This window comes from Coregonus lavaretus (assembly GCF_964263955.1).
Source record: "Coregonus lavaretus genome assembly, contig: HAP1_SCAFFOLD_5763, whole genome shotgun sequence".
NCBI lineage: Eukaryota > Metazoa > Chordata > Actinopteri > Salmoniformes > Salmonidae > Coregonus > Coregonus lavaretus.
In genome coordinates, this window is record NW_028156493.1 from 12076 (window position 1) to 37569 (window position 25494).

The window sequence follows — 25494 nt, forward strand, 5'->3', positions numbered from 1 at the left end:
ACCATCCATTGATTCTCACAGATGCTGTGGAGAATCTTGTTTGAAATTGTTAAAAATACCAATTGCTCTTGCAGGATTGTGTTCTGTATATGTACATGATGTCCTTTTTTATTGTGCATGGGGTGTGTGATTGTGTACACCACACATTCATATTTACACACAGGTCATGTGATAACCCCAAAAATAAATGCAGAAATAATGCTCAATTCATGTTTGTCACCTGTGACTCAAAACATGTGAAACGTTGAATTTCAAATTATACAGTAGCTTCAATATGAAACAGTATTCAATCTCTGAGAGTTAGCTGGATTACCTGCTCAGCATGTGGAGCCAAGCCAGCTCTGACCCAGCTGACTCTAAATCTGGAGAAGCGTTTGCAAGGCAAAGGACTGTCTGCTGCTTTCTCCCCTTTTAGACTGATTCCACAGTGGTCCTGCTAGCTGTTCCTACAGTCTAATTTCTCCGACAGCTCAATCCATTCACAGTATTCTGTATTCTGGGAGGCCTATTTCACAGCCTGGTGCCTCCTCATACTTCCTCATCTCATCTTCCTCAGCCTCACACTTCCTCATCTCATCTCCCTCAGCCTCACACTTCCTCATCTCATCTCCCTCAGCCTCATACCTCCTCATCTCATCTCCCTCAGTCTCATACCTCCTCATCTCATCTTCCTCAGCCTCACACTTCCTCATCTCATCTTCCTCAGCCTCATGCGGTTCTCTTTGTCTCTCTTCTTCAGCACGATGATGAATTGGTTGAAGAAGTGCTCTTGGTCTTTCTTCTTCAGCACTTGCTTGAAGCGCAGGTCGCGGCCGTAGTTATCAGAAAACTCTTTGAAAGTTGACCTGGCAATAGAGAAAATAATAGATCATCCTTGAGAAAGGTGTTGGAGGGAGGATGGGATGTCTTCACAAGTCTAAATACAGTAAAAACTAGAGCTACTTGGTTCTTCAGTTTTTAGTCATGTTAGACAATTATGGTTTTGAAACACGCAAACATGCATAACTGTAGTATTTTTTTTTGAAAAGCTCAGTAATTTGTTGTGTTTTTTTAAATAAGCAGTTATTAGCAACAGTTATGAAAAAGAATAAGCAAGAGTTAAAAAAAGCCATAGAACACAGAGAACTATGTCCACACGGTTAGTCATTACCTAAAGAGAAAGATAGTCAGTTATAGAAGTATTGTAATCCAGAGAGAATTATTTTTGCTCATCACTGCGGTTGATTAAAGGGGAAAGCTAAATGGGAAGCCACAACATGCTGACAACAAGCAATCTTATTTTTCTTTTATTAACAAATCCCCTGATCCAGCAGCTTATTTACATCTTAAATTATATAGTCTTGAGAAAACAATATTCATTTTCCTCTTCCCCAAAGTCGACAGTTAATAATTTACTTTTCTTAGAATAACATGATCAATATCGTGAATTTTGCGTTATTATTTGTTTTGTTCAGCTTGATTTAAAAAGCATTCTTAATGCATCGTGCATCTATACAGGCTTGATTTCACTAGTGTGCTTTGGGCTATGAAGTTATTACAAGCTAATATTGGATTATATACACCACTGTTCAAAAGTTTGTGGTAACTTAGAAATGTTCTTGTTTTCAATTTGAGAAACAGGCGCCTCACAGATCCTCAACTGGCAGCTTCATTAAATAGTACCCGCAAAACACCAATGAAGAGGCGACTACGGGATGCTGACCTTCTAGGCAGAGTTGCAAAGAAAAAGGCATATGTCAGACTGGCCAATAAAAAGAAAAGATTAAGATGGGCAGTCTGAGATATGACTTTTTCTTTGCAATTCTGCCTAGAAGGTCAGCATCCCGAAGTCGCCTCTTCACTGTTGACGTTGAGAGGTGTTTTGCGGGTACTATTTAATGAAGCTGCCAGTTGAGGACCTGTGAGGCGCCTGTTTTTCAAATTAGACACTCTAATGTATTTGTCCTCTTGCTCAGTTGTGCACCGGGGCCTCCCACTCCTCTTTCTATTCTGGTTAGAGCCAGTTTGCGCTGTTCTGTGAAGGGAGTAGTACACAGTGTTGTACGAGATCTTCAGTTTCTTGGCAATTTCTCACATGGAATAGCCTTCATTTCTCAGAACAAGAATAGACTGACGAGTTTCAGAAGAAAGTTATTTGTTTCTGGCCATTTTTATCCTGTAATCGAACACACAATTGCTAATGCTCCAGATACTCAACTATTCTCAAGAAGGCCAGTTATATTGCTTCTTTAATCAGCACAACAGTTTTCAGCTGTGCTAACATAATTGCAAAAGGGTTTTCTAATGATCAATTAGCCTTTTAAAATGACAAACTTGGATTAGCAAACAAAACGTGTCATTGGAACACAGGACTGATGGTTGCTGATAATGGGCCTCTGTGCGCCTATGTAGATATTCCATTAAAAATCAGCCGCTTCCAGCTACAATAGCCATTTACAACATTAACAGTGTCTACACTATATTTCTGATAAATCTGATGTTATTTTAATGGAGAAAAAAAATGCTTTTCTTTCGTAAACAAGGACATTTCTAAGTGACCACAAACTTTTGAACGGTGGTGTATATACAGTTTTCACCCGCCTTGCCATTTTTCCTATTTTTTTATCTTACAACCTGGAATTAAAATGGATTTTTGGGGGGTTTGTATCATTTGATTTACACAACATGCCTACCACTTTGAAGATGCAAAATATTTTTTATTGTAAAAACAAACAAGAAATAAGACAAAAATCAGAAAACTTGAGCGTGCATAACTAATCACCACCCAAAGTCAATACTTTGTAGAGCCACCTTTTGCAGCAATTACAGCTGCAAGTCTCTTGGGGTATGTCTCTATAAGCTTGGCACATCTAGCCACTGGGATTTCTGCCCAATCTTCAAGGCAAAACTGCTCCAGCTCCTTCAAGTTGGATGGGTTCTGCTGGTGTACAGCAATCTTTAAGTCAAACCACAGATTCTCAATTGGATTGAGGTCTGGGCTTTGACTAGGCCATTCCAAGACATTTAAATGTTTCCCCTTAAACCACACGAGTGTTACTGTAGCAGTATGCTTAGGGTCATTGTCCTGTTGGAAGGTGAACCTCCGTCCCACCTAGGGATGGAAGAAGGTAATCTGGAAGAAGGTAATCATATGGAAGAAGGTAATCTGGTCAGATGAGACTAAAATGAAGCTTTTTGGCCATCAAGGAAAACACTATGTCCGGTGCAAACCCAACACCTCTCATCACCCCGAGAACACAAGTGTTTATTAACTGAGATCATGTGACAGATCATGTGACACTTAAATAAAAATATATTTTGATTTGTTTAACACGTTTTTGGTTACTACATGATTCCATATGTGTTATTTCATAGTTTTGATGTCTTCACTATTATTTTACAATACAGAAAATATAAAAAAATAAAGAAAAACCCTTGAATGAGTAGGTGTGTCCAAACTTTTGACTGGTAGTATATATACAGTGCCTTCGGAAAGTATTTAGACCCCTTGACTTTTTCCACATTTTGTTACGTTACAGCCTTATTCTAAAAATGATTAAATTGTTTTTTACACACCATACCCCATAATGACAAAAACAGGTTTTTAGGAATGTTTGCAAATCTATTAAAAATTAAAATAGAAATTTTAATACATAAGCATTCAGACCCATTACACAGCACTTTGTTGAAGCACCTTTGGCAGCGACTACAGCCTCAAGTCTTCTTGGGTATGACGCTACAAGCTTGGCACACCTGTATTTGGGGAGTTTTTCCCATTCTTCTCTGGAAATCCTCTCAAGCTCTGTCAGGTTGTCATCAAGGACCTCTCTGTGCTTTGCTACATTCATCTTTCCCTCGATCCTATCTAGTCTCCCAGTCCCTGCCGCTGAAAAACATCCCCACAGCATGATGCTGCCACCACCATGCTTCACAGTAGGGGATGGTCCCAGGTTTCCTCCAGACATGACGCTTGGCATTCAGTCCAAAGAGTTCAATCTTGGTTTCATCAAATCAGATCATATTTTTTCTCATGGTCTGAGAGTCTTTTGGTGCCTTTTGCAAACTCGATGCGGGCTGTCATGTGCCATTTACTGAGGAGTTGCTTCTCTGGCCACTCTACCGTAAAGGCCTGATTGGTGGAGAGCTGCAGATATAGTTGTCCATCTGGAAGGTTATCCCATCTCCACAGAGGAACTCTGGAGCTCTGTCAGAGTGAGAATAGTGTTTTTGGCCACCTCCGTGACCAAGACCCTTCTCCCCCGATTGTTCAGTTTGACCGGGCGGCCAGCTCTAGGAAGATTATTGGTGGTTCCAAACTTCTTCCATTTAAGAATGATGGAGGCCATTGTGTTCTTGGGGACCTTCAATCCTGCAGACATTTTTTGGTACCCTTCCCCAGATCTGTGCCTCGACACAATCCTGTCTCGGAGCTCTACGGACAATTCCGTCAACCTTCTGGCTTGGTTTTTGCTCTGACAAACAATGTCAACTGTGGGACCTTATATAGTCATGTGTGCCTTTCCAAATCATGTCCAATCAATTGAATTTACCATAGGTGGACTCCAATCAAGTTGTGGAACATTCTCAAGGAAGGGAATCAATGGGAGCAGGATGTACCTGAGCACAATTTCGAGTCTCATAATAAAGGGTCTGAATACTTTTTTTTATAAATGTGCTAAAATTTATAAAAATCTGTTTTCACATTGTCTTTATGGGGTATCGTTTGTAGATTAATGAGGAGAAAAATGTATTTAATCCATTTTAGAAAAAGGAGTAACATAACAAACTGTGGAAAAAGGGAAGAGGTCTGAATACTTTCTGAATGCACTGTATGTATTACATTATTAGTGGGGTGGTGGAGTTCTATATTACATTATTAGTGGGGTGGTGTAGTTCTATATTACATTATTAGTGGGGTGGTGTAGTTTTATATTACATTATTAGTGGGGTTGTGTATTCTATATTACATTATTAGTGGGGTGGTGTAGTTCAATATTACATTATAAGTGGGGTGGTGTAGTTCTATATTACATTATTAGTGGGGTGGTGTAGTTCTATATTACATTATTAGTGGGGTGATGGAGTTCAATATTACATTATTAGTGGGGTGGTGGAGTTCTATATTACATTATTAGTGGGGTGGTGGAGTTCTATATTACATTAATAGTGGGGTGGTGTAGTTCTATATTACATTATTAGTAGGGTGGTGTAGTTCTATATTACATTATTAGTGGGGTGGTGTAGTTCAATATTACATTATAAGTGGGGTGGTGTAGTTCTATATTACATTATAAGTGGGGTGGTGTAGTTCTATATTACATTATTAGTGGGGTGGTGTAGTTCAATATTACATTATAAGTGGGGTGGTGTAGTTCTATATTACATTATTAGTGGGGTGGTGTAGTTCTATATTACATTATTAGTGGGGTGATGTAGTTCTATATTACATTATTAGTGGGGTGGTGAAGTTCTATATTAAATTATTAGTGGGGTGGTGTAGTTCAATATTACATTCTGGCAGTGGGGTGGTGTAGTTCTATATTACATTATCAGTGGGGTGGTGTAGTTCAATATTACATTCTGACAGTGGGGTGGTGTAGTTCTATATTACATTATTAGTGGGGTGGTAAGTTCTATATTAAATTATTAGTGGGGTGGTGTATTTCAATATTACATTATTAATAGGGTGGTGTAGTTCTATATTACATTATTAGTAGGGTGGTGTAGTTCTATATTACATTATTTGTGGGGTGGTGTAGTTCTATATTACATTATTAGTGGGGTGGTATAGTTCAATATTACATTATTAGTGGGGTGGTGTAGTTCAATATTGCATTATTAGTGGGGTGGTGTAGTTCTACATTACATTATTAGTGGGGTGGTGTAGTTCTATATTACATTATTAGTGGGGTGGTGTAGTTCTATATTACATTATTAGTGAGGTGGTGTAGTTCTATATTACATTATTAGTGGGGTGGTGGAGTTCAATATTACATTATAAGGGGGTTGGTGTAGTTCTATATTACATTATTAGTGGGATGGTGTAGTTCTATATTACATTATTAGTGGGGTGGTGTAGATCAATATTGCATTATTAGTGGGGTGGTGTAGTTCTATATTACATTAATAGTGGGGTTGTGTAGTTCTATATTACATTATTAGTGGGGTGGAGTAGTTCAATATTACATTATTAGTGGGGTGGTGTAGTTCTATATTACATTATTAGTAGGGTGATGTAGTTCTATATTATATTTTTAGTGGGGTGGTGTAGTTCTATATTACATTATTAGTGGGGTGGTGTAGTTCAATATTACATTATTAGTGGGGTGGTGTAGTTCAATATTAAATTCTGACAGTGGGGTGGTGTAGTTCAATATTACATTATTAGTGGGGTGGTGTAGTTCAATATTACATTCTGGCAGTGGGGTTGTGTAGTTCAATATTACATTATTAGTGGGGTGGTGTAGTTCAATATTACATTCTGGCAGTGGGGTGGTGTAGTTCAATATTACATTATTAGTGGGGTGGTGTAGTTCTATATTACATTATTAGTGGGGTTGTGTAGTTCTATATTACATTATTAGTGGGGTGGTTGGATTTCTATATTACATTATTAGTGGGGTTGTGTAGTTCTATATTACATTATTAGTGGGGTGGTGTAGTTCAATATTACATTATTAGTGGGGTGGTGTAGTTCTATATTACATTATTAGTGGGGTGATGTAGTTCTATATTACATTATTAGTGGGGTGGTGAAGTTCTATATTAAATTATTAGTGGGGTGGTGTAGTTCAATATTACATTCTGGCAGTGGGGTGGTGTAGTTCTATATTACATTATCAGTGGGGTGGTGTAGTTCAATATTACATTCTGACAGTGGGGTGGTGTAGTTCTATATTACATTATTAGTGGGGTGGTGTAGTTCTATATTAAATTATTAGTGGGGTGGTGTATTTCAATATTACATTTTTAGTAGGGTGGTGTAGTTCTATATTACATTATTAGTGGGGTGGTGTAGTTCTATATTACATTATTAGTGGGGTGGTGTAGTTCTATATTACATTATTAGTGGGGTGGTGTAGTTCTATATTACATTCTGACAGTGGGGTGGTGTAATTCTATATTACATTATTAGTGTGGTTGTGTAGTTCAATATTACATTATTAGTGGGGTGGTGGTGTTCCATCTTACATTATTAGTGGGGTGGTGTAGTTCTATATTACATTCTGGCAGTGGGGTGGTGTAGTTCTATATTACATTATTAGTGGGGTGGTGGTGTTCTATATTACATTATTAGTGGGGTGGTGTAGTTCTATATTACATTCTGGCAGTGGGGTGGTGTAGTTCTACCAGACATGCCTTTGCTCTCTGCCTGAGACAACATACAGGAAGGACGGCTGCCTGTTTAAACGCAGACAATGACACACAGATCCCACACATACCTATACACATACATATTGAATAACTATTATGAAGTATAAAGCTATTTTGTATGAAGCTATTATGAAACTTTGTTGAATAGCTGTTGTGAAGTATGAAGCTATTTTGTATGACGCTATTATGAAGCTTTGTTGAATAGTTAAAATCCCCTACTGTACCTGTAATTTATTATACAGTCAGCTGTAGATTTTACCTGGATGTGATTTTGGACTCCTCTAGCAGTTTTCTATACTGGTCTTTTGCTTGCAGCAGTTGGCTCTTTTTCTCCCTGTATTCGTCCTTCATCCTCACTTTGACAAACTGGTCAAACACCTGGAGGTAGGGACACAATCATGGTCGGCACAAGAAAATGACTTTGAAGGTCTTTACAAGGCAAATACGACGGCTGTATCCTAATACTCTTCACCGTCGACTTAACTCCTCTCACGTTCACTGACAGGATAAATCAAATCAAAACGTTACTGGTCACGTACACATATTTAGCAGATGTTATTGCTGTCATGAGCCTCTCACTCCACCGGGTTACCACCTTTATTTTCTTCCACTCTGCTCACCACTCTCTCTACTCAGCCTAACTAGCTCCACCTGTCCCTGCTCTGCTCTGCTCTAATTACTCTGCCAGCTGCGCTGCATTACCCACTACCTCTCCCAGTATTTAAAGCCCTGTCTTTCAGCTCTCCTTTGTCAGATCGTCTGCAAAGCTCACACCCGGAACCTGTTTGCTCGCGCTTCTGGCTCACCCTGGTTTTGTGTTCCCGGACCTGCCTGATGTTTGGATACTCTTCTGCCCCAGGAGATCCAGACCTGCTTTTTGCCATAACGACTCCTGACTACTCTTCGATCCCGGTAACTCTGACCAGCCTTCTGCCTTGCTACTACGTATTTGGATTTCCCTTGAACTGTACTGCTGCCTTGTTTCATCCGCCCTGTTGTGTCTGTGTCTCCCCCCCCCCCAGGACTTCTGGACCACCCACCACCGGCTTCATAGGACGCATCGCTGCCACTGGGGGGGGGCACAGATCCAGCACATTGGACGGGATCCCTGTTACCCCTGGAGCCTTCACTCACTCCCTACTTCCCTTTTCCCTTAAGTTTTAATAAACTTTCTGGTGTGACGCAATTGTGGTCCTCTGGTCGTCTGTCTGAACCGTGACAGTACGATCTGACCATTATGGACTCAGCGCACACTTCCCCCGACATGGAAACCGACGAGCATGAGCAGCAGTTCCAGCAGCAGCAACAACAACTCGCCATGATCATTCAACTCCTCACCAACCTTACCCCAGCCAGTCTGCCCACCAGCCCTGCCCCCGAGTTACCTGCCCCGGTCATTGCAGCCGCTGCTCCGGAACCCAAGATTGGAAACCCCGAGCGGTTCAACGGCGATTCAACCCAGGTCCGGCCATTCCTGACTAGCTGCCGACTTCAGTTCTCCTTGCAGCCAAGGACCTTCGCCACGGAGGGGGCTAAAGTTGGGTATGCCATCACTCACCTGACGGGCCGAGCTCGACTCTGGGGAACAGCAGAGTTCGAACGTCAAACCCCCGCATGTGCAACCTTCGACCTGTTTGCTGAGGAGATGCTGAAGGTGTTTGACCTGGATTCACCAACCGCAGAGGCGTCTCGTGAACTGTTCAGTATTCGACAAGGCAGACGTACAGTCGCAGACCATTCCATCGACTTCCGAACCCTGGCTAGACGAAGTTCTTGGAACACACCATCGTTGGTGGACGCGTTCTTCCATAGTTTGGCTGACTATATCAAGGACGAGTTGGTCTCCCATGAACTGCCTTCCACTCTTGATGAAGCCATCGCACTGACTGTCAGGATCGACAGAAGGATACAGACCCGTCGTCGTGAGAGGGGGCGCCAAGGTCCACCTACTACCGGCATTCGGAGAGATCCGACTGGGCTCCTGTCATCTACTGCCACTCACCCAGGTCAGCTTGATCAGTCTGAGCCTATGGAGATTGGGCGAGCCTCTCTCACTCCTGCAGAGCGCCAGCGCCGCTTCACCTCAAACCTCTGCCTCTATTGTGGAGGTGATGGACATCGTGTGGTAACCTGCCCTTTAAAGGGCCGAAGCTCACCGGGCATAGGGGGAGTCCGGTTGAGTTCAATGACCATCCAGTCCTCCGACCGCAAACCCCTGCTGCAAGTTCACCTCCGCCTCTCTGACTCAACTCACACCCTGGCTGCTCTGGTGGATTCTGGCGCCGAAGCCAACATAATGGACATCAAGCTGGCACGCCAACTGGGACTGGAGAACCTCCGTTTGACACCTCCTATTCCTGCCCGGGCACTGGACGGACACTTACTCGGATCGGTCACTCATGTCACGGCCCCGGTCTCGATGGGTCTGTCCGGAAACCATCAAGAAACTATCCAGTTTCACCTGCTCCCCTCTCCAGGCCAACCCCTCATCCTGGGTTACCCATGGCTCCGCCGGCACAACCCTCAGCTCGACTGGGTGACCGGGGTGATCAGGGAGTGGGGAGAGGACTGCCACCGAACCTGCCTGCTTGCTGCCGCACTACCCCCTCGGCCAGTACCTACTAACTCCGCTCCTGACCTCTCCAATGTCCCAGAATGCTACCATGGTCTCAGAGAAGTGTTTAACAAAGCAAGAGCCACATCTCTGCCCCCTCACCGACCGTACGACTGTGCCATCGACCTCCTCCCTGGAACAGCCCCTCCAAAGGGCCGTCTTTATTCGTTGTCTGCTCCTGAGAGAAAGTCCATGGAGGACTACATCAATGGCTCTCTGTCCGCAGGATTAATCCGTTCATCTTCATCTCCTGCTGGTGCTGGCTTCTTCTTTGTGGGGAAGAAGGACGGATCTCTTCGCCCCTGCATCGACTACAGGGGACTCAACGACATCACAGTGAAAAACCGTTACCCTCTGCCTCTGCTCACCTCTGCTTTTGAGTTGCTCCAGGGAGCCACTGTTTTTACCAAGTTGGATCTCAGAAACGCTTACCACCTAGTGCGGATCCGGGAGGGAGATGAATGGAAAACCGCATTTAATACACCAACAGGCCACTACGAGTATCTGGTTATGCCTTTTGGCCTCACCAATGCTCCTGCTGTGTTCCAGGCTCTAGTGAATGATGTACTGCGGGACATGTTAAACAAGTTTGTCTTCGTTTACCTGGATGACATCTTAATCTACTCCAGAAACCTGTCTGAACACACCCGCCATGTCCAGCAAGTCCTTCACCGTCTTCTGGAGAATTCCCTCTACGCCAAGGCAGAGAAATGTGAGTTTCACGTCAAGACAGTGGCCTTCCTGGGGTACATAGTGGCAGAGGGAAGTATCCAAATGGATCCTGCCAAAGTATCAGCAGTCACTTCATGGCCAGTTCCGGAGAACAGAAAGAAGCTGCAACAGTTTCTGGGGTTTGCTAACTTCTATAGAAAGTTTATCCGGAACTACAGTACCGTTGCTGCCCCTCTCACTGCTCTAACCAGCACCAAGCAACCCTTCACCTGGACCCCAGCAGCCGACAAAGCCTTCAGTACCCTCAAGGTGAGGTTCACCTCCGCTCCCATCCTCCAGATGCCTGATGTGGACCGGCAATTCATTGTGGAGGTGGACGCCTCGGATGTGGGAGTTGGTGCTGTGATTTCTCAGTGGGCTGCGGAGGATAGGAAGCTCCATCCCTGTGCCTTTTTCTCACGTCGGTTGTCCCCCTCTGAGTGCAATTACGACATAGGGAACCGTGAGCTGCTGGCTGTGAAGCTTGCCTTGGAGGAGTGGCGTCACTGGCTGGAGGGGTCCACCATTCCATTTCTCGTTTGGACCGATCATAAGAACTTGGAGTACATCCGCACGGCCAAACGGTTGAACTCCAGGCAGTCCCGCTGGGCCCTGTTCTTCACCAGGTTTAATTTCACTCTGTCATACCGGCCTGGATCACGCAACACCAAGCCAGACGCCCTCTCCCGTCAATTCCAGAAGGATGACACCCCCTCCAAGGACCCTGTGTCGATTCTGCCAAGTCCCTGCATCGTAGCAGCTCTGACCTGGGCTGTTGAGGAACAGGTGCTGGAAGCTCTCCGTAACCAGCCAGGTCCCAGCACTTGCCCAGCTGACCGCCTTTTTGTCCCCGAAAACCTGAGGTCCCAGGTCGTTCAGTGGGGACATGACTCCCGCCTAGCTTGTCACCCTGGCTCCACCCGCACTTACAACCTGCTCGCCCAGAGGTTCTGGTGGCCCTCTCTGAGAAAGGATGTACGGGAATTCGTCCAAGCCTGCCCCATCTGCAACCAACACAAGTCGTCCTGCCAGCCCCCAGCCGGATTGCTGCAGCCCCTGCCTGTGCCCAGACGTCCCTGGTCTCACATCGCCCTTGACTTTGTCACGGGGCTGCCCCCTTCAAGTGGCATGACCGTCATTCTCACCATAGTTGACCGATTCAGCAAGATGGCACACTTCATTCCCCTCCCCAAGCTCCCAACCGCCAAGGAGACCGCCCAGGTGGTCCTGGAACACGTCTTCCGGATCCACGGACTGCCAAAGGATGTAGTTTCTGACCGTGGTCCACAATTCTCCTCCGCTTTTTGGAAGGAGTTCTGTCACCTGCTGGGAGCCACAGTCAGTCTGACTTCCGGATTCCATCCCCAATCCAATGGGCAGTCAGAGCGGGCAAATCAGGAGCTCGAGAAGGCACTGCGATGCATGACTTCACGCAACCCCCACTCCTGGTCGCAGCAATTGACATGGGTGGAGTACGCACACAATTCTCTGACCTGCTCTGCCATCGGTATGTCCCCTTTCCAATGTGTTTATGGATACCAGCCTCCTCTATTTGCCAGCCAGGAAGAGGAGGTTACTTGCCCATCTGCACTTGCTTTTGCCCGTCGATGTCGCCGCACCTGGTCACAAGCCCGAGCCACACTCCTCAGATCCGTTGCCAGCTACACTACCGGGGCCAACCGTCGGAGAATTCCTGCTCCCACCTACCATGTTGGTCAAAGGGTGTGGTTGTCATCGAAGAACCTGCCACTCAGGGTGGAGTCGCAGAAGCTGGCACCTCGGTTCATTGGCCCATTCCCTATCATAAGAGTGATTAGCCCAACTGCTGTCCGGCTCCAACTGCCTAATTCCCTGAGGGTGCACCCCACTTTCCATGTGTCTAAGATTAAGCCCATTCATGAGAGTCCGCTGGTCCCTGCTGCGCCTTGTCCTCCTCCTCCACGGCTCGTCGATGGTGGTCTGGTTTACACCGTCCGCCGCCTGCTTCGGTCCAGACGGAGGGGTAGGGGTCTCCAGTACCTCATTGACTGGGAGGGCTATGGACCTGAGGAAAGGACCTGGGTGCCAGCTAGTCGGATTGTGGATAGGACTCTCATCACCGCCTTCCACCAACGGCATCCTGATCAACCTGCAATCCGTAGGGGCCGCCCCAGAGGGGTCCCTAACCGTCCTGCCCGCTCGGCTTCCTGTCCTGTGCCTGATCCTGTCTCGGGACCTGTCCCATCTCCCGACCACGGCCCTCCGGCTTCCTCCGAGGATGAGGACGTTCACTCGGACCGTTCGGAGGAGTTCTAGCCCTCCTCCGGCTCCCCTCCTCCCGCCCGGCGTGGTGTTGCTCTTGGGACTTCTGGGGCCGTCCCTTGGGGGGGGGGTTCTGTCATGAGCCTCTCACTCCACCGGGTTACCACCTTTATTTTCTTCCACTCTGCTCACCACTCTCTCTACTCAGCCTAACTAGCTCCACCTGTCCCTGCTCTGCTCTGCTCTAATTACTCTGCCAGCTGCGCTGCATTACCCACTACCTCTCCCAGTATTTAAAGCCCTGTCTTTCAGCTCTCCTTTGTCAGATCGTCTGCAAAGCTCACACCCGGAACCTGTTTGCTCGCGCTTCTGGCTCACCCTGGTTTTGTGTTCCCGGACCTGCCTGATGTTTGGATACTCTTCTGCCCCAGGAGATCCAGACCTGCTTTTTGCCATAACGACTCCTGACTACTCTTCGATCCCGGTAACTCTGACCAGCCTTCTGCCTTGCTACTACGTATTTGGATTTCCCTTGAACTGTACTGCTGCCTTGTTTCATCCGCCCTGTTGTGTCTGTGTCTCCCCCCCCCCCAGGACTTCTGGACCACCCACCACCGGCTTCATAGGACGCATCGCTGCCACTGGGGGGGGGCACAGATCCAGCACATTGGACGGGATCCCTGTTACCCCTGGAGCCTTCACTCACTCCCTACTTCCCTTTTCCCTTAAGTTTTAATAAACTTTCTGGTGTGACGCAATTGTGGTCCTCTGGTCGTCTGTCTGAACCGTGACAATTGCTGGTGTAACGAAACGCTTGTGTTCCTAGCTTCAACAGTGCAGTAATATCTAACAATTCACAACAATATACACAAATCTAAAAGTAAAAGAATGGAATTAAGATATATGGACATATTATTATGAGCAACGTTGGAGTCCGGAGTATAAATATATATATATATATATATATATATATGTACCGTATATATGTGATAGGATGTACAGACATTATGGACAGTATGTGGATAGAATAAATAGTGTATAATAATAATAATAATATGCCATTTAGCAGACGCTTTTATCCAAAGCGACTTACAGTCATGCGTGCATACATTTTTACGTATGGGTGGTCCCGGGGATCGAACCCACTTCCCTGAGCGTTACAAGCGCCGTGCTCTACCAGCTGAGCTACATACGATAGAATAGTATATGTACAGCAATATTTGAATAGGATGGACTTGACTAGAATACAGTATATACTGTACATATGAAGTGGGTAAAACAGTATGTAAACATTATTAAAAAAGTGACCAGTGTTCCATGTCTATGTACATAGGGCAATGCAACATGACAAAAACCTCAACAAGTCATCCCAAAGGTTTTTGCGGAGTTTTACCGACATAATGCTTTCTCCGAGGACACAAATGACAGTAATCATATATTGGGAGCATATCCATTAGGACAGCTTCCCTCCATCCAATCATAACAGCAGGATCAACGTACAGCCCGCCCTTCTCTTTACAGACAAGCAAACTAGCCAGTTGACTTATTTAGACCACTGAGCACCTTGCACTTGATTGAAAGATGCGCACTGCCACCCAATGTATTATTTTTTCCGATCACAGATAATTACAAAAAATACTCGGATCATAATCGTATCAGGAAATATCCACTAGGATACTTGTTTTGTCTTAATTCTTGGCACACCCCCCTAGTATCCATGCTGTCTCGGACTTTGAAGGGAAATTGGATTGGTCCTTTTTTGAGTCAACCTCACTCACAATCTGTCAATCATGACCAATTAATCAAACAGGACCATTTAAGAGAGGACATCCAGCAGAGTTCACCTGTTTCCTCTCTTCTGCAGAGGTGAGCAGAAGATACCGCGGATCAAACACAATCTTGTGCAGTTCTTTCTCCCATGTAGAAAAAGCTGAAACCTGAAAAGGAAGAGAAACCATATTCAAGAAGACATTCGGTACATCCAAACTGTAACATGATGTAGGTATTTCCATCATACATCCAAATTGCAACATAATCTAGGTCTTTCCATCATTTAGAGTTTTTGCTGCTTGTGCAGTTCCTGGTCCCTGTGTCCCTTGACGATTAGTTGCAATACAGGGATTTGAGTCCCCATATGGATTTAGTTATTTTCTCAGGGAAAACCATTAGAATCTAGGTCCGTCTCTGTGGCTGCATTTATACAGGCAGCCCAAATCGGATAATTGTTTCACTAACCGGTCTTTTGACCAAATCAGATCACATCTGAAAAAATATATCTGATGTGAAAAGATCTGATGTGACTGTTCAAAAGACCCAATTTAGTGGAAAATATATCAGAATTGGGCTGCCTGTCTAAACTCAGCCTAAGTGCATTTAAGATTTTGTATTCCGTTCAAAAAATGACTTTACCCGTCTTTCAAGGAGCATGTCCCTGAAGTGCGTGATACGTAGCTCTAAAGGTAGAACAGTCCGATGGGGAGGAGTGCCGAATGTCTCTCCGCCTGCCGTCTCTCTCAGGTCCCGATTGGCTTCCGCAGGTTCCTCCAGTCTGAGGAGGACACAAACAAAGAAACAGTTGTAGGATGCGTCCCAAATAGCACCCTACTCCCTATACAGCGATCTACTTTTTGACCAGGGCCGACAGCGCTTCTGGTTAAAAGTAGTGTACAGTACTGTACAGTGTATTTGTACATTATCATTTTTTACAAAAAGTACTCCCATGACTTCAAAAATATGATTGTTCTGTAGAGAAGTATCATTGTAATGCTATACTATGAGTATGGTTAAGATGGGAAAAACCTTCGGACACTCACTTGTTCCTCTTGGTTTTTGAATACTGCTCTTCATCATCATCATCATCATCATCATCATCGTCATCAGCAGACGGAGAGTTAGAATCATCCTCTGCTGAGATAACGGACACACAGACAGAACCAAAGCACACATCCTTTTTCAATGGACTCAGACTTCATATGATTGGTCATTAAAATCCACTGTGAATTAGCATCGTCATTAGCTGACGGAGAGTTACTTAGAACCATCCTCTGCTAAGAGAATGGATACACAGAGGAACCATAGATAGCACACATCCTTTTTTCAATGGACTCCGACTTCATAACATCGGTCATTAAAAACCACTATGAGAGAATCTATCAGACTAGAGTAGCGTTGCTGCCCACCATCTTATCAGCCAAGAGTCAATGTTCAGGTCATTGGGGTTGTCCACATATTTACCAAAGCTAATTTGCCAGACATGCTTTGTTGGAACAGTGAAGTTCAGACAGGTAAAAGGTCATCGATACATAATCAGCTGGTAACCGCAATAAGGCTAAATCAATAGAGACAAACCACCCTCTGGGAAATCTAGTCAGGGGAGATAATATCTTTGCTGACAAGTTCCAATGTAATTCAATATTTACAGAGCCAGTCACACGTAGGACTTCCATGTGATCTATTCTGCTAGAACACAAAAGGAGATGGGATGCATCCCAAATGGAACCCTATTACCGATATAGTGATCTATATTTTAACCAGAGCCCTATGGACCCTATAGGCCCTGGTCTAAAGTAGTGCACTAAATAGGGAATAGGGTGGCATTTGGGACCCAGCCATGAGATGGTTTCACATCCTAAAGGTTCCACGTTGGATTTTCCATTCGTGATCATCATCTGCTTCAATGAACACAGGCATCAAGATCCTCTGGTAGTCTGGGGTCGACAGGCAATGGAACCCGAAACACTGTATATAGGATCTAGTATATCAGGATGATCAGGATGATCATTCGATGATGCATTTTATTGGCCTCCATATTAACAGATCATTAAAAACACGTTGGAATCATTACAAAAAAAAACAGCGGACTGATAACGAGCTTTTCAGTTCCATCTGAAGCCACGGCCGGGTAAATACCCACTTCGTTAAGAACCGTTCTAACTGGGTCCAACTCTACGGAGGGATGAGACCAAGCCAATGGGGAAGAAGAACCATTAACTTACTGGACAAACAATCCTTTTTGCGTTTATGTGGAGGATCTTCTATAATCCGGTTGAGATCCTCTCCGCGGTCCTTCAGATCTACCGGCTGGTCCCAAACAGAGAGTTGTATCGTCGGGTTGAAGAAGAATACTCTGTCGTCACCCGTCCACACCACACACCTGAGGAGAGATTAGCGTGAAAAAATGCAAGGATGCCAATTGGATCAGTAATGCCTGACCAGTTCCCACTGGTGTGTGTGTCACGCCAGATAATAGAGATGGTGGTTGCCTGTCAAGGATAAACGTGTGTTTTGTAGACTCGAGCGCCAGTACGCTGCCTCTGTCAGGTCTTAACTTTCCTTCAAGTTGATGTTCCACTCTTTGAACCCTTTGAAACGGCACACTACAATAATATTGTTCTACATTTTAGTCATTTAGCAGACGCTCTTATCCAGAGCGACTTACAGTTAGTGAGTGCATACATTATTTTTTTAAATTATTTTTTCATACTGGCCCCCCCATGGGAATCGAACCCACAACCCTGCTGATATCATCCCTGCCAGCCATTCCCTCCCCTACCCTGGACCAATTGTGCGCCGCCCCATGGGTCTCCCGGTCGCGGCCGGCTACGACAGAGCCTGGATTCAAACCAGGATCTCTAGTGGCACAGCTAGCACTGTGATGCAGTGCCTTAGACCACTGCGCCACTCGGGAGACTCGGGAGTTCTAAACACACACCTGGGGAGAAAAGGGGGTAGAACCAAAAGCATTCCATGAGATAACGAACACAGTATTAAAGGACATGGTCCTTTGTGGCGCCGTTGTTAGGGAAGCTTGCAACACCAGGGTTGTTGGGTTCGATTCCTGTTGGGGCCACCCATAAGAAAATGCATGCACGCACTACTGTAAGTCGCTTTGGATAAAAAGTGTCTGTGAAATGACAGATATGATTGTATACTGTAAACTGTATTATGTTCTACATTGGTATAATGTAATTAAGAAATACGTTGACGAATATATGCTCTATGTAGTAATATGGACGTAACCACTGTAGTTATATGTCACTTAGTCTGACATGACATGTTACAGAATGTACTAGAATGTAATAGTTGATGTATTTCAGTTTATGGAGTAGGAGATGGTTTCTGTGGCATATTTGTTCCTGTTGTCTGTTATTACCTCAGAGCTCTTACTCCTAAAGACATTATGTATTTAAAGCCACAGAAGTATTAACCGCTGCAATATGAATCCCTGGAATAATTCAATACGTCTTCATGCTCACCATGTGAAATAAATTGTGAAGTTTTAAATCCTCATATTATCCGGTTGTGAGCTGTCCTTTTTATAGGATATCACATATTTAATTGGTATATACCCTGGCTAGCTAGCTCTCAGCCATGAGATGATATTCACACAGCAGACATGTATTGGAATATATGATAATCTGCCACGATGAACCTCTCACGAGACCTTTCAATATTAGAATAATCAAAATAGGTTGGATTTGATTTGTTTACCAAATATTTGCTTTAAAAAAAAAATGTATTTTGATATTTTAATCCAATAGTCACATAATAAAAGCTGATGAATGAAAAGGTTAACACAGGGTGTTATGGTTTAAGAACCAGCGCACCGTTAGGCGTTGAGCTGAGAAAGTGTTGCAAATGACATGTTTCATGTAGTGCCTTTCAAGTCTGCTCTCAGCATCAACACACGCTGACAGACAGAAAGCTATTACATGGAGAGAATAACAAAACAAGTCCATTGAAGAACAGATTGCACCGCTCTGCAGACAGATATGGCAGGGCTTATTGCGCTATTGTCCCTGGTACAAGTTGTTCATTGTCTGGGACTGAAATGCTTTTTCTATCAAAGGTTTGCCACAGTGTGTTTTTTTTTTCTGTCGATTGAAAGTAATTTGTACATACTTCGAGCGATTATTCCTCAGCGTATGAAGTACATGATTACAGTGTTTTCCTGACATTTTCAAGTAATATGAGATCAGAAAGAATAACCATATATAAAATATGGTTTTCAAGAACAAGTGAAGAAAGTAGAGACATGATTCCACATGACATGATTGCAGTTACTGTTTTATTAACTTTAGCTAGTGGTGAAAAAAAGTACCCAATTGTCATACTTGAGTAAAAGTAAAGATACCTTAATAGAAAATGACTCAAGTAAAAGTTAAAGTCAACCAGTAAAATACTACTTCAGTAAAAGTCTTAAAGTAATCAAATCTCACATTGTTGTCAATTTTTGCTCAATCTCGCATGCTTTCTCAAACAGCTTTAACTGTATATGCATTTGTGTATGCATTCGTAATATCAGGTCCTTTCTTGAGTTTGGGCTCAGGGATGTAACAACTGTTGAGCATCTGATTTTATGGTTGATTGTGGAGGAAAGGGGTTGAGTGTGTTGGAGTATGTGCGTGTGTGTTTATCCCACATCTGTTGCAAGGGGGTAAGGATGTTAGGGAGAATATAGGATGAACCACAATAATTGTTTGCTAAAATAATAATTGCTTGTCAAAAATGTAATGTAATACAATGGCAATCCGGGTTATAGGTTAAAATCCTACGCATGAACTGCCAACATTATTATGGGGCTTTAGCAGGGGAATTGGAGGGTTACTTAGTAGCAATGCAAATATCATGGTACAGCTATATGGACACTCAATCACTACCAATTGAGCTATTTTTTATTGGCAAATGTACAAACATATGTAATGATAAATATATTTGAAACTTGTATCTCATTATGGTATATGGTGAAATAGGTATAGCAAGTTATAATTGTAATGGCTTAGCATTAGGGGGGGGGGGGGGGGGGGTAATTTCGATCCGAATGTGCAAATTGTCCAAACAGATACGCGAGGTAGATGGATTATTTTAAAAACATTATTGGACCATAAACAGATATGGCTCATTAACCTTTATGGACCAAATAATGATGATCCACACTTCTTTGACAATATATATAATAAATTATCAAACCTGCAAACAATTCAAGACTCTATTATTATGGTGGGAGATTATAATACCGTTTTAAATAGCTCAATGGACCGTAAAGGACATCACACTACAAACAAACACCGTCATGCTCTTAAGGAAATCATGAATGTCATGGATACATTAGAACTAGTAGATATATGGAGGCTTAAATATCCTGATCTAGTGAGATATACAGTGGGGAAAAAAAGTATTTAGTCAGCCACCAATTGTGCAATTTTCATCATAGGTACACGTCAACTATGACAGACAAATTGAGATTTTTTTTCTCCAGAAAATCACATTGTAGGATTTTTAATGAATTTATTTGCAAATTATGGTGGAAAATAAGTATTTGGTCACCTACAAACAAGCAAGATTTCTGGCTCTCACAGACCTGTAACTTCTTCTTTAAGAGGCTCCTCTGTCCTCCACTCGTTACCTGTATTAATGGCACCTGTTTGAACTTGTTATCAGTATAAAAGACACCTGTCCACAACCTCAAACAGTCACACTCCAAACTCCACTATGGCCAAGACCAAAGAGCTGTCAAAGGATACCAGAAACAAAATTGTAGACCTGCACCAGGCTGGGAAGACTGAATCTGCAATAGGTAAGCAGCTTGGTTTGAAGAAATCAACTGTGGGAGCAATTATTAGGAAATGGAAGACATACAAGACCACTGATAATCTCCCTCGATCTGGGGCTCATCGCAAGATCTCACCCCGTGGGGTCAAAATGATCACAAGAACGGTGAGCAAAAATCCCAGAACCACACAGGGGGACCTAGAGAATGACCTGCAGAGAGCTGGGACCAAAGTAACAAAGCCTACCATCAGTAACACACTACGCCGCCAGGGACTCAAATCCTGCAGTGCCAGACGTGTCCCCCTGCTTAAGCCAGTACATGTCCAGGCCTGTCTGAAGTTTGCTAGAGTGCATTTGGATGATCCAGAAGAGTATTGGGAGAATGTCATATGGTCAGATGAAACCAAAATATATATTTTTGGTAAAAACTCAACTCGTCGTGTTTGGAGGACAAATAATGCTGAGTTGCATCCAAAGAACACCATACCTACTGTGAAGCATGGGGGTGGAAACATCATGCTTTGGGGCTGTTTTTCTGCAAAGGGACAAGTACGACTGATTCGTGTAAAGGAAAGAATGAATGGGGCCATGTATTGTGAGATCCATCAGCAAGGGCATTGAAGATGAAACGTGGCTGGGTCTTTCAGCATGACAATGATCCCAAACACACCACCCGGGCAACGAAGGAGTGGCTTCGTAAGAAGCATTTCAAGGTCCTGGAGTGGCCTAGCCAGTCTCCAGATCTCAACCCCATAGAAAATCTTTGGAGGGAGTTGAAAGTCTGTGTTGCCCAGCGACAGCCCCAAAACATCACTGCTCTAGAGGAGATCTGCATGGAGGAATGGGCCAAAATACCAGCAACAGTGTGTGAAAACCTTGTGAAGACTTACAGAAAACGTTTGACCTGTGTCATTGCCAACAAAGGGTATATAACAAAGTATTGAGAAACTTTTGTTATTGACCAAATACTTATTTTCCACCATAATTTGCAAATAAATTCATTAAAAATCCTACAATGTGATATTCTGGATTTTTTTCTTCTCATTTTGTCTGTCATAGTTGATGTGTACCTATGATGAAAATTACCTATGATGAAGTGGGAGAACTTGCACAATTGGTGGCTGACTAAATACTTTTTTTCCCCACTGTATGTTTTCGTTTCAGTCGCCTCCATCTCCTCTAACTGAAGCTAATTGCAGAGATATTTTTTCTATTGATAATGTAAAATTAACAGCCATACAGAAATACTCAAGTGAAGGTGAAATTACAGAGGAGGAACTTCTGGACGCAATTAAAGACTTTAAGTCCGGGACAACTCCAGGTTTGGATGGCATACCAGTCAAGGTATACCAAACCTTTTTTGATATACTCAAAGGACCGTTATTAGCATGTTTTAACCACTCCTATGTAAATGGTAGATTATCAGACACTCAAGAAGAAGGTCTGATTTCATTATTACTGAAACAGGATACAAGTGGAAAATATAAAGATCCAGTCCATAAAAAAAATTGGAGGCCCCTTACACTTCAGTGTTGTGATGCAAAAATTCTAGCAAAATGTATAGTGCATAGAATTAAAAAGGTATTGTCGGACTTTATTCATTCTAATCAGACAGGTTTTTTACATGGAAGATACATTGGAGATAACAAAAGGCAAGTACTGGAAACAATAGAACACAATGGAACATATGGGAAACCAGGCCTGCTATTCATAGCAGACTTCGAAAAGGCATTTGATAAAGTACGACTGGGGTTTAAATATAAATGCCTGGAGCATTTCAATTTTGGAGAATCTCTTATAAAATGGGTTAAAATCATGTATAGTAACCCTAGGTGTAAAATAGTAAATAATGGCTATTTCTCCGAAAGTTTTAAACTGTCAAGAGGAGTGAAACAAGGTTGTCCACTATCGGCGTATCTATTTATTATGGCCATCGAGATGTTAGCTATTAAAATCAGATCCAACAATAATATCAAGGGATTAGAAATCCAGGGTTTAAAAACAAAGGTGTCATTGTACGCTGATGATTCATGTTTTCTTTTAAATCCACAACTTGAATCCCTCCACAGCCTCATAGAGGATCTAGATACATTTTCTAACCTCTCTGGATTAGAAACAAATTATGATAAATGTACTATATTACATAATCGATCACTAAAAAATAAAATGTTTACATTACCATGTAGTTTAACAATAAAATGGTCTGATGGTGATGTGGATATACTCTGAATACATATCCCACGTTAAATAAATGATCTCACTCCAATAAATGTTAATAGAAAGTTAGCAAAAATAGATAAGATCTAGCTACCATGGAAAGGTAAATACCTGTCAATTTGTGGAAAAATCACCCTGATTAACTCTTTAGTATTATCCCAGTTTACCGATTTGCTTATGGTCTTGCCTACGCCTAGCGAACAGTTTTTTAAACTATATGAGAAAAAAAGATTCAATTTTATTTGGAACGGCAAGCCAGACAAAATTAAAAGGGCCTATTTATATAATGAATATGAATTTGGAGGACAGAAATTATTAAGTATTAAAGCATTAGACCTATCACTAAAAGCTTCAGTCGTACAAAAGTTATACTTAAATCCGAACTGGTTCTCTAGCAAATTAGTAAGATTGTCTCACCCAATGTTTAAGAATGGCCTTTTTTCCCTTTATTCAGATTACAACCTCTCACTTTCAGTTATTTGAAAAGGAAATCATCTCTCAAATATCACTATTTCTAAAACAAGCCATAGAAAGTTGGTTGCGATTTCAATTTAATCCTCCAGAAACGACAGAACAAAAAAATGCAACAAATATTGTGGTTAAACTCAAATATAATAATTGATAAAAAATTATGTATGTATGTGTATATATATATATATATATATATATATATATATATATATATTGCGAGAAAAAAAGTGATGCAGACAATTACATTGATTGAAGTTACATTCTATCTGCAATATTAAAGCCAATCTACGCCCTAAATAAATAAAAAAAGACAAAGAAAAAGTCTAAAAGTATTTGGTTTTAAATATACTTAAGTATCAAAAGTACATGTAATTGCTAAAAATATACTTACGTATCAAAAGTAAAAGTATAAATAATTTAAAATTCCTTATATTAAGGAAACCAGACTGGACCATTTTCTTGTTTTTAAATTTACAGATAGCCAAGGGCACACTCCAACACTCAGACATCATTTACTAACTAAACATGTGTTTAGTGAGTCCGCCAGATCAGAGGCAGTATGGATGACCAGGGATGTTCTCTTGATAAGAGGCAGTATGGATGACCAGGGATGTTCTCTTGATAAGAGGCAGTATGGATGACCAGGGATGTTCTCTTGATAAGAGGCAGTATGGATGACCAGGGATGTTCTCTTGATAAGAGGCAGTATGGATGACCAGGGATGTTCTCTTGATAAGAGGCAGTATGGATGACCAGGGATGTTCTCTTGATAAGTGCGTGAATTGGACCATTTTACTTTTGGGTGTCAGGGAAAATGTCTGGAGTAAAAACCACATTGCCTCTTTGATTACTGCCCTCCTTGCCTGGTCCATGAGTTTTGGTTGGCGGCCCTCTCTTGGCAGGTTTGTTGTGGTGCCATATTCTTTCAATTTTTTAATAATGGATTTAATGGTGCTCCGTGGAATGTTCAAAGTTTCGGATATTTCTTTATAACCCAACCCTGATCTCCATAGCTTTGTCCCTGCCCTGTTTGGAGAGCTCCTTGGTCTTCATGGTGCCACTTGCTTGGTGGTGCCCCTTGCTTAGTGGTGTTGCAGACTCTGGGGCCTTTCAGAACAGGCGTATATATACTGAGATCATGTAACACTTAGATTGCACACAGGTGGACTTCATTTAACTAATTATGTGACTTCTGAAGGTAATTGGTTGCACCAGATCTTATTTAGGGGCTTCATAGCAAAGGGGGTGAATACATATGCACGCACCACTTTTCCGTTAAGTTATTTTTTTCATTTCACGTCACCAATTTGGACTATTTTGTGTATGTCCATTACATGAAATCCCAGATAAAAATAAATTTAAATTACAGGTTGTAATGCAACAAAATAGGAAAAACGCCATGGGTGATGAATACTTTTGCAAGGCACTGTAGTACTTGAAAGTATTTTTACTTAAGTACTTTACACAACTTACTTTAGCCAAATAGTATTTTTCATGTTTGGTGTCAGGGATGACTGGAATGGGCCGGATTCTTAAAGAGTTGTTCACATTTGTTAAACATGTTCTTTCAGTTTATTCAAACACTGACCAATCCTGGCAAGAGAATGTCATAATATTGTGTAAAGGGATGTTACCATGGAGATCCGGGAACAGGGGTGGAAGCTACAGGACGCTTGTCTTTAGGTTCAACGTCCTCCTCCTCCTCCATGGGGACCTCTACCATCTCCTGCTACAACACACACACACACACACACACACACACACACAGAGAGAGAAACACACACACACACACACAGAGAAACACACAAATACAGAGAGCGAGAGAGAGAGAGACACACACACACACACAGAGAGAGAGAGAGAGAGAGAGAGAGAGAGAGAGAGAGAGAGAGAGAGAGAGAGAGAGAGAGAGAGAGTGAGAGAGAGAGAGAGAGAGAGAGAGAGAGAGAGAGAGAGAGAGAGAGCAAGACACACACAGAGAGAGAGAGAGAGAGAGAGAGAGAGAGAGAGAGAGAGAGAGAGAGAGAGAGAGAGAGAGAGAGAGAGAGAGAGAGAGAGAGAGAGAGAGAGAGAGAGAGAGAGAGAGAGAGACACACACACATAGGTCAGAGGGCAGGACTAACACAACACAGGCACCATTTTGTCACTGTGAAGCCATCCTAAACCGTACTGTGCTTGGTCAGATATTTTACTTTCAATTTGTCTTTTCCAGGTGCCAGCAGCTATGTGTAACCAGTCCAGGTGAGAACAGAGAGGTGTGGCTTGATGCCAATAATGGGTTCCCAAATACGAACAGAGCAATAGATAGCAACCACATCGCCAATAAAATCACCATC

General features: G+C 42.8%; 1 protein-coding gene across 1 annotated transcript; it reads right to left on the reverse strand.

Annotated features, from left to right (window-relative positions):
- Nucleotides 1-688: 688 nt before the first annotated feature.
- LOC311126294 (transcription elongation regulator 1-like protein) lies at nucleotides 689-24881 on the reverse strand (the record flags this gene model as incomplete). Its single annotated transcript, XM_084200303.1, has 7 exons — nucleotides 689-845; nucleotides 7613-7731; nucleotides 14764-14856; nucleotides 15329-15467; nucleotides 15733-15826; nucleotides 16924-17072; nucleotides 24793-24881. The coding sequence occupies 7 exons, from the start codon at nucleotides 24879-24881 to the stop codon at nucleotides 689-691; spliced, it is 840 nt and encodes a 279-aa protein (XP_084056429.1).
- Nucleotides 24882-25494: the final 613 nt, after the last annotated feature.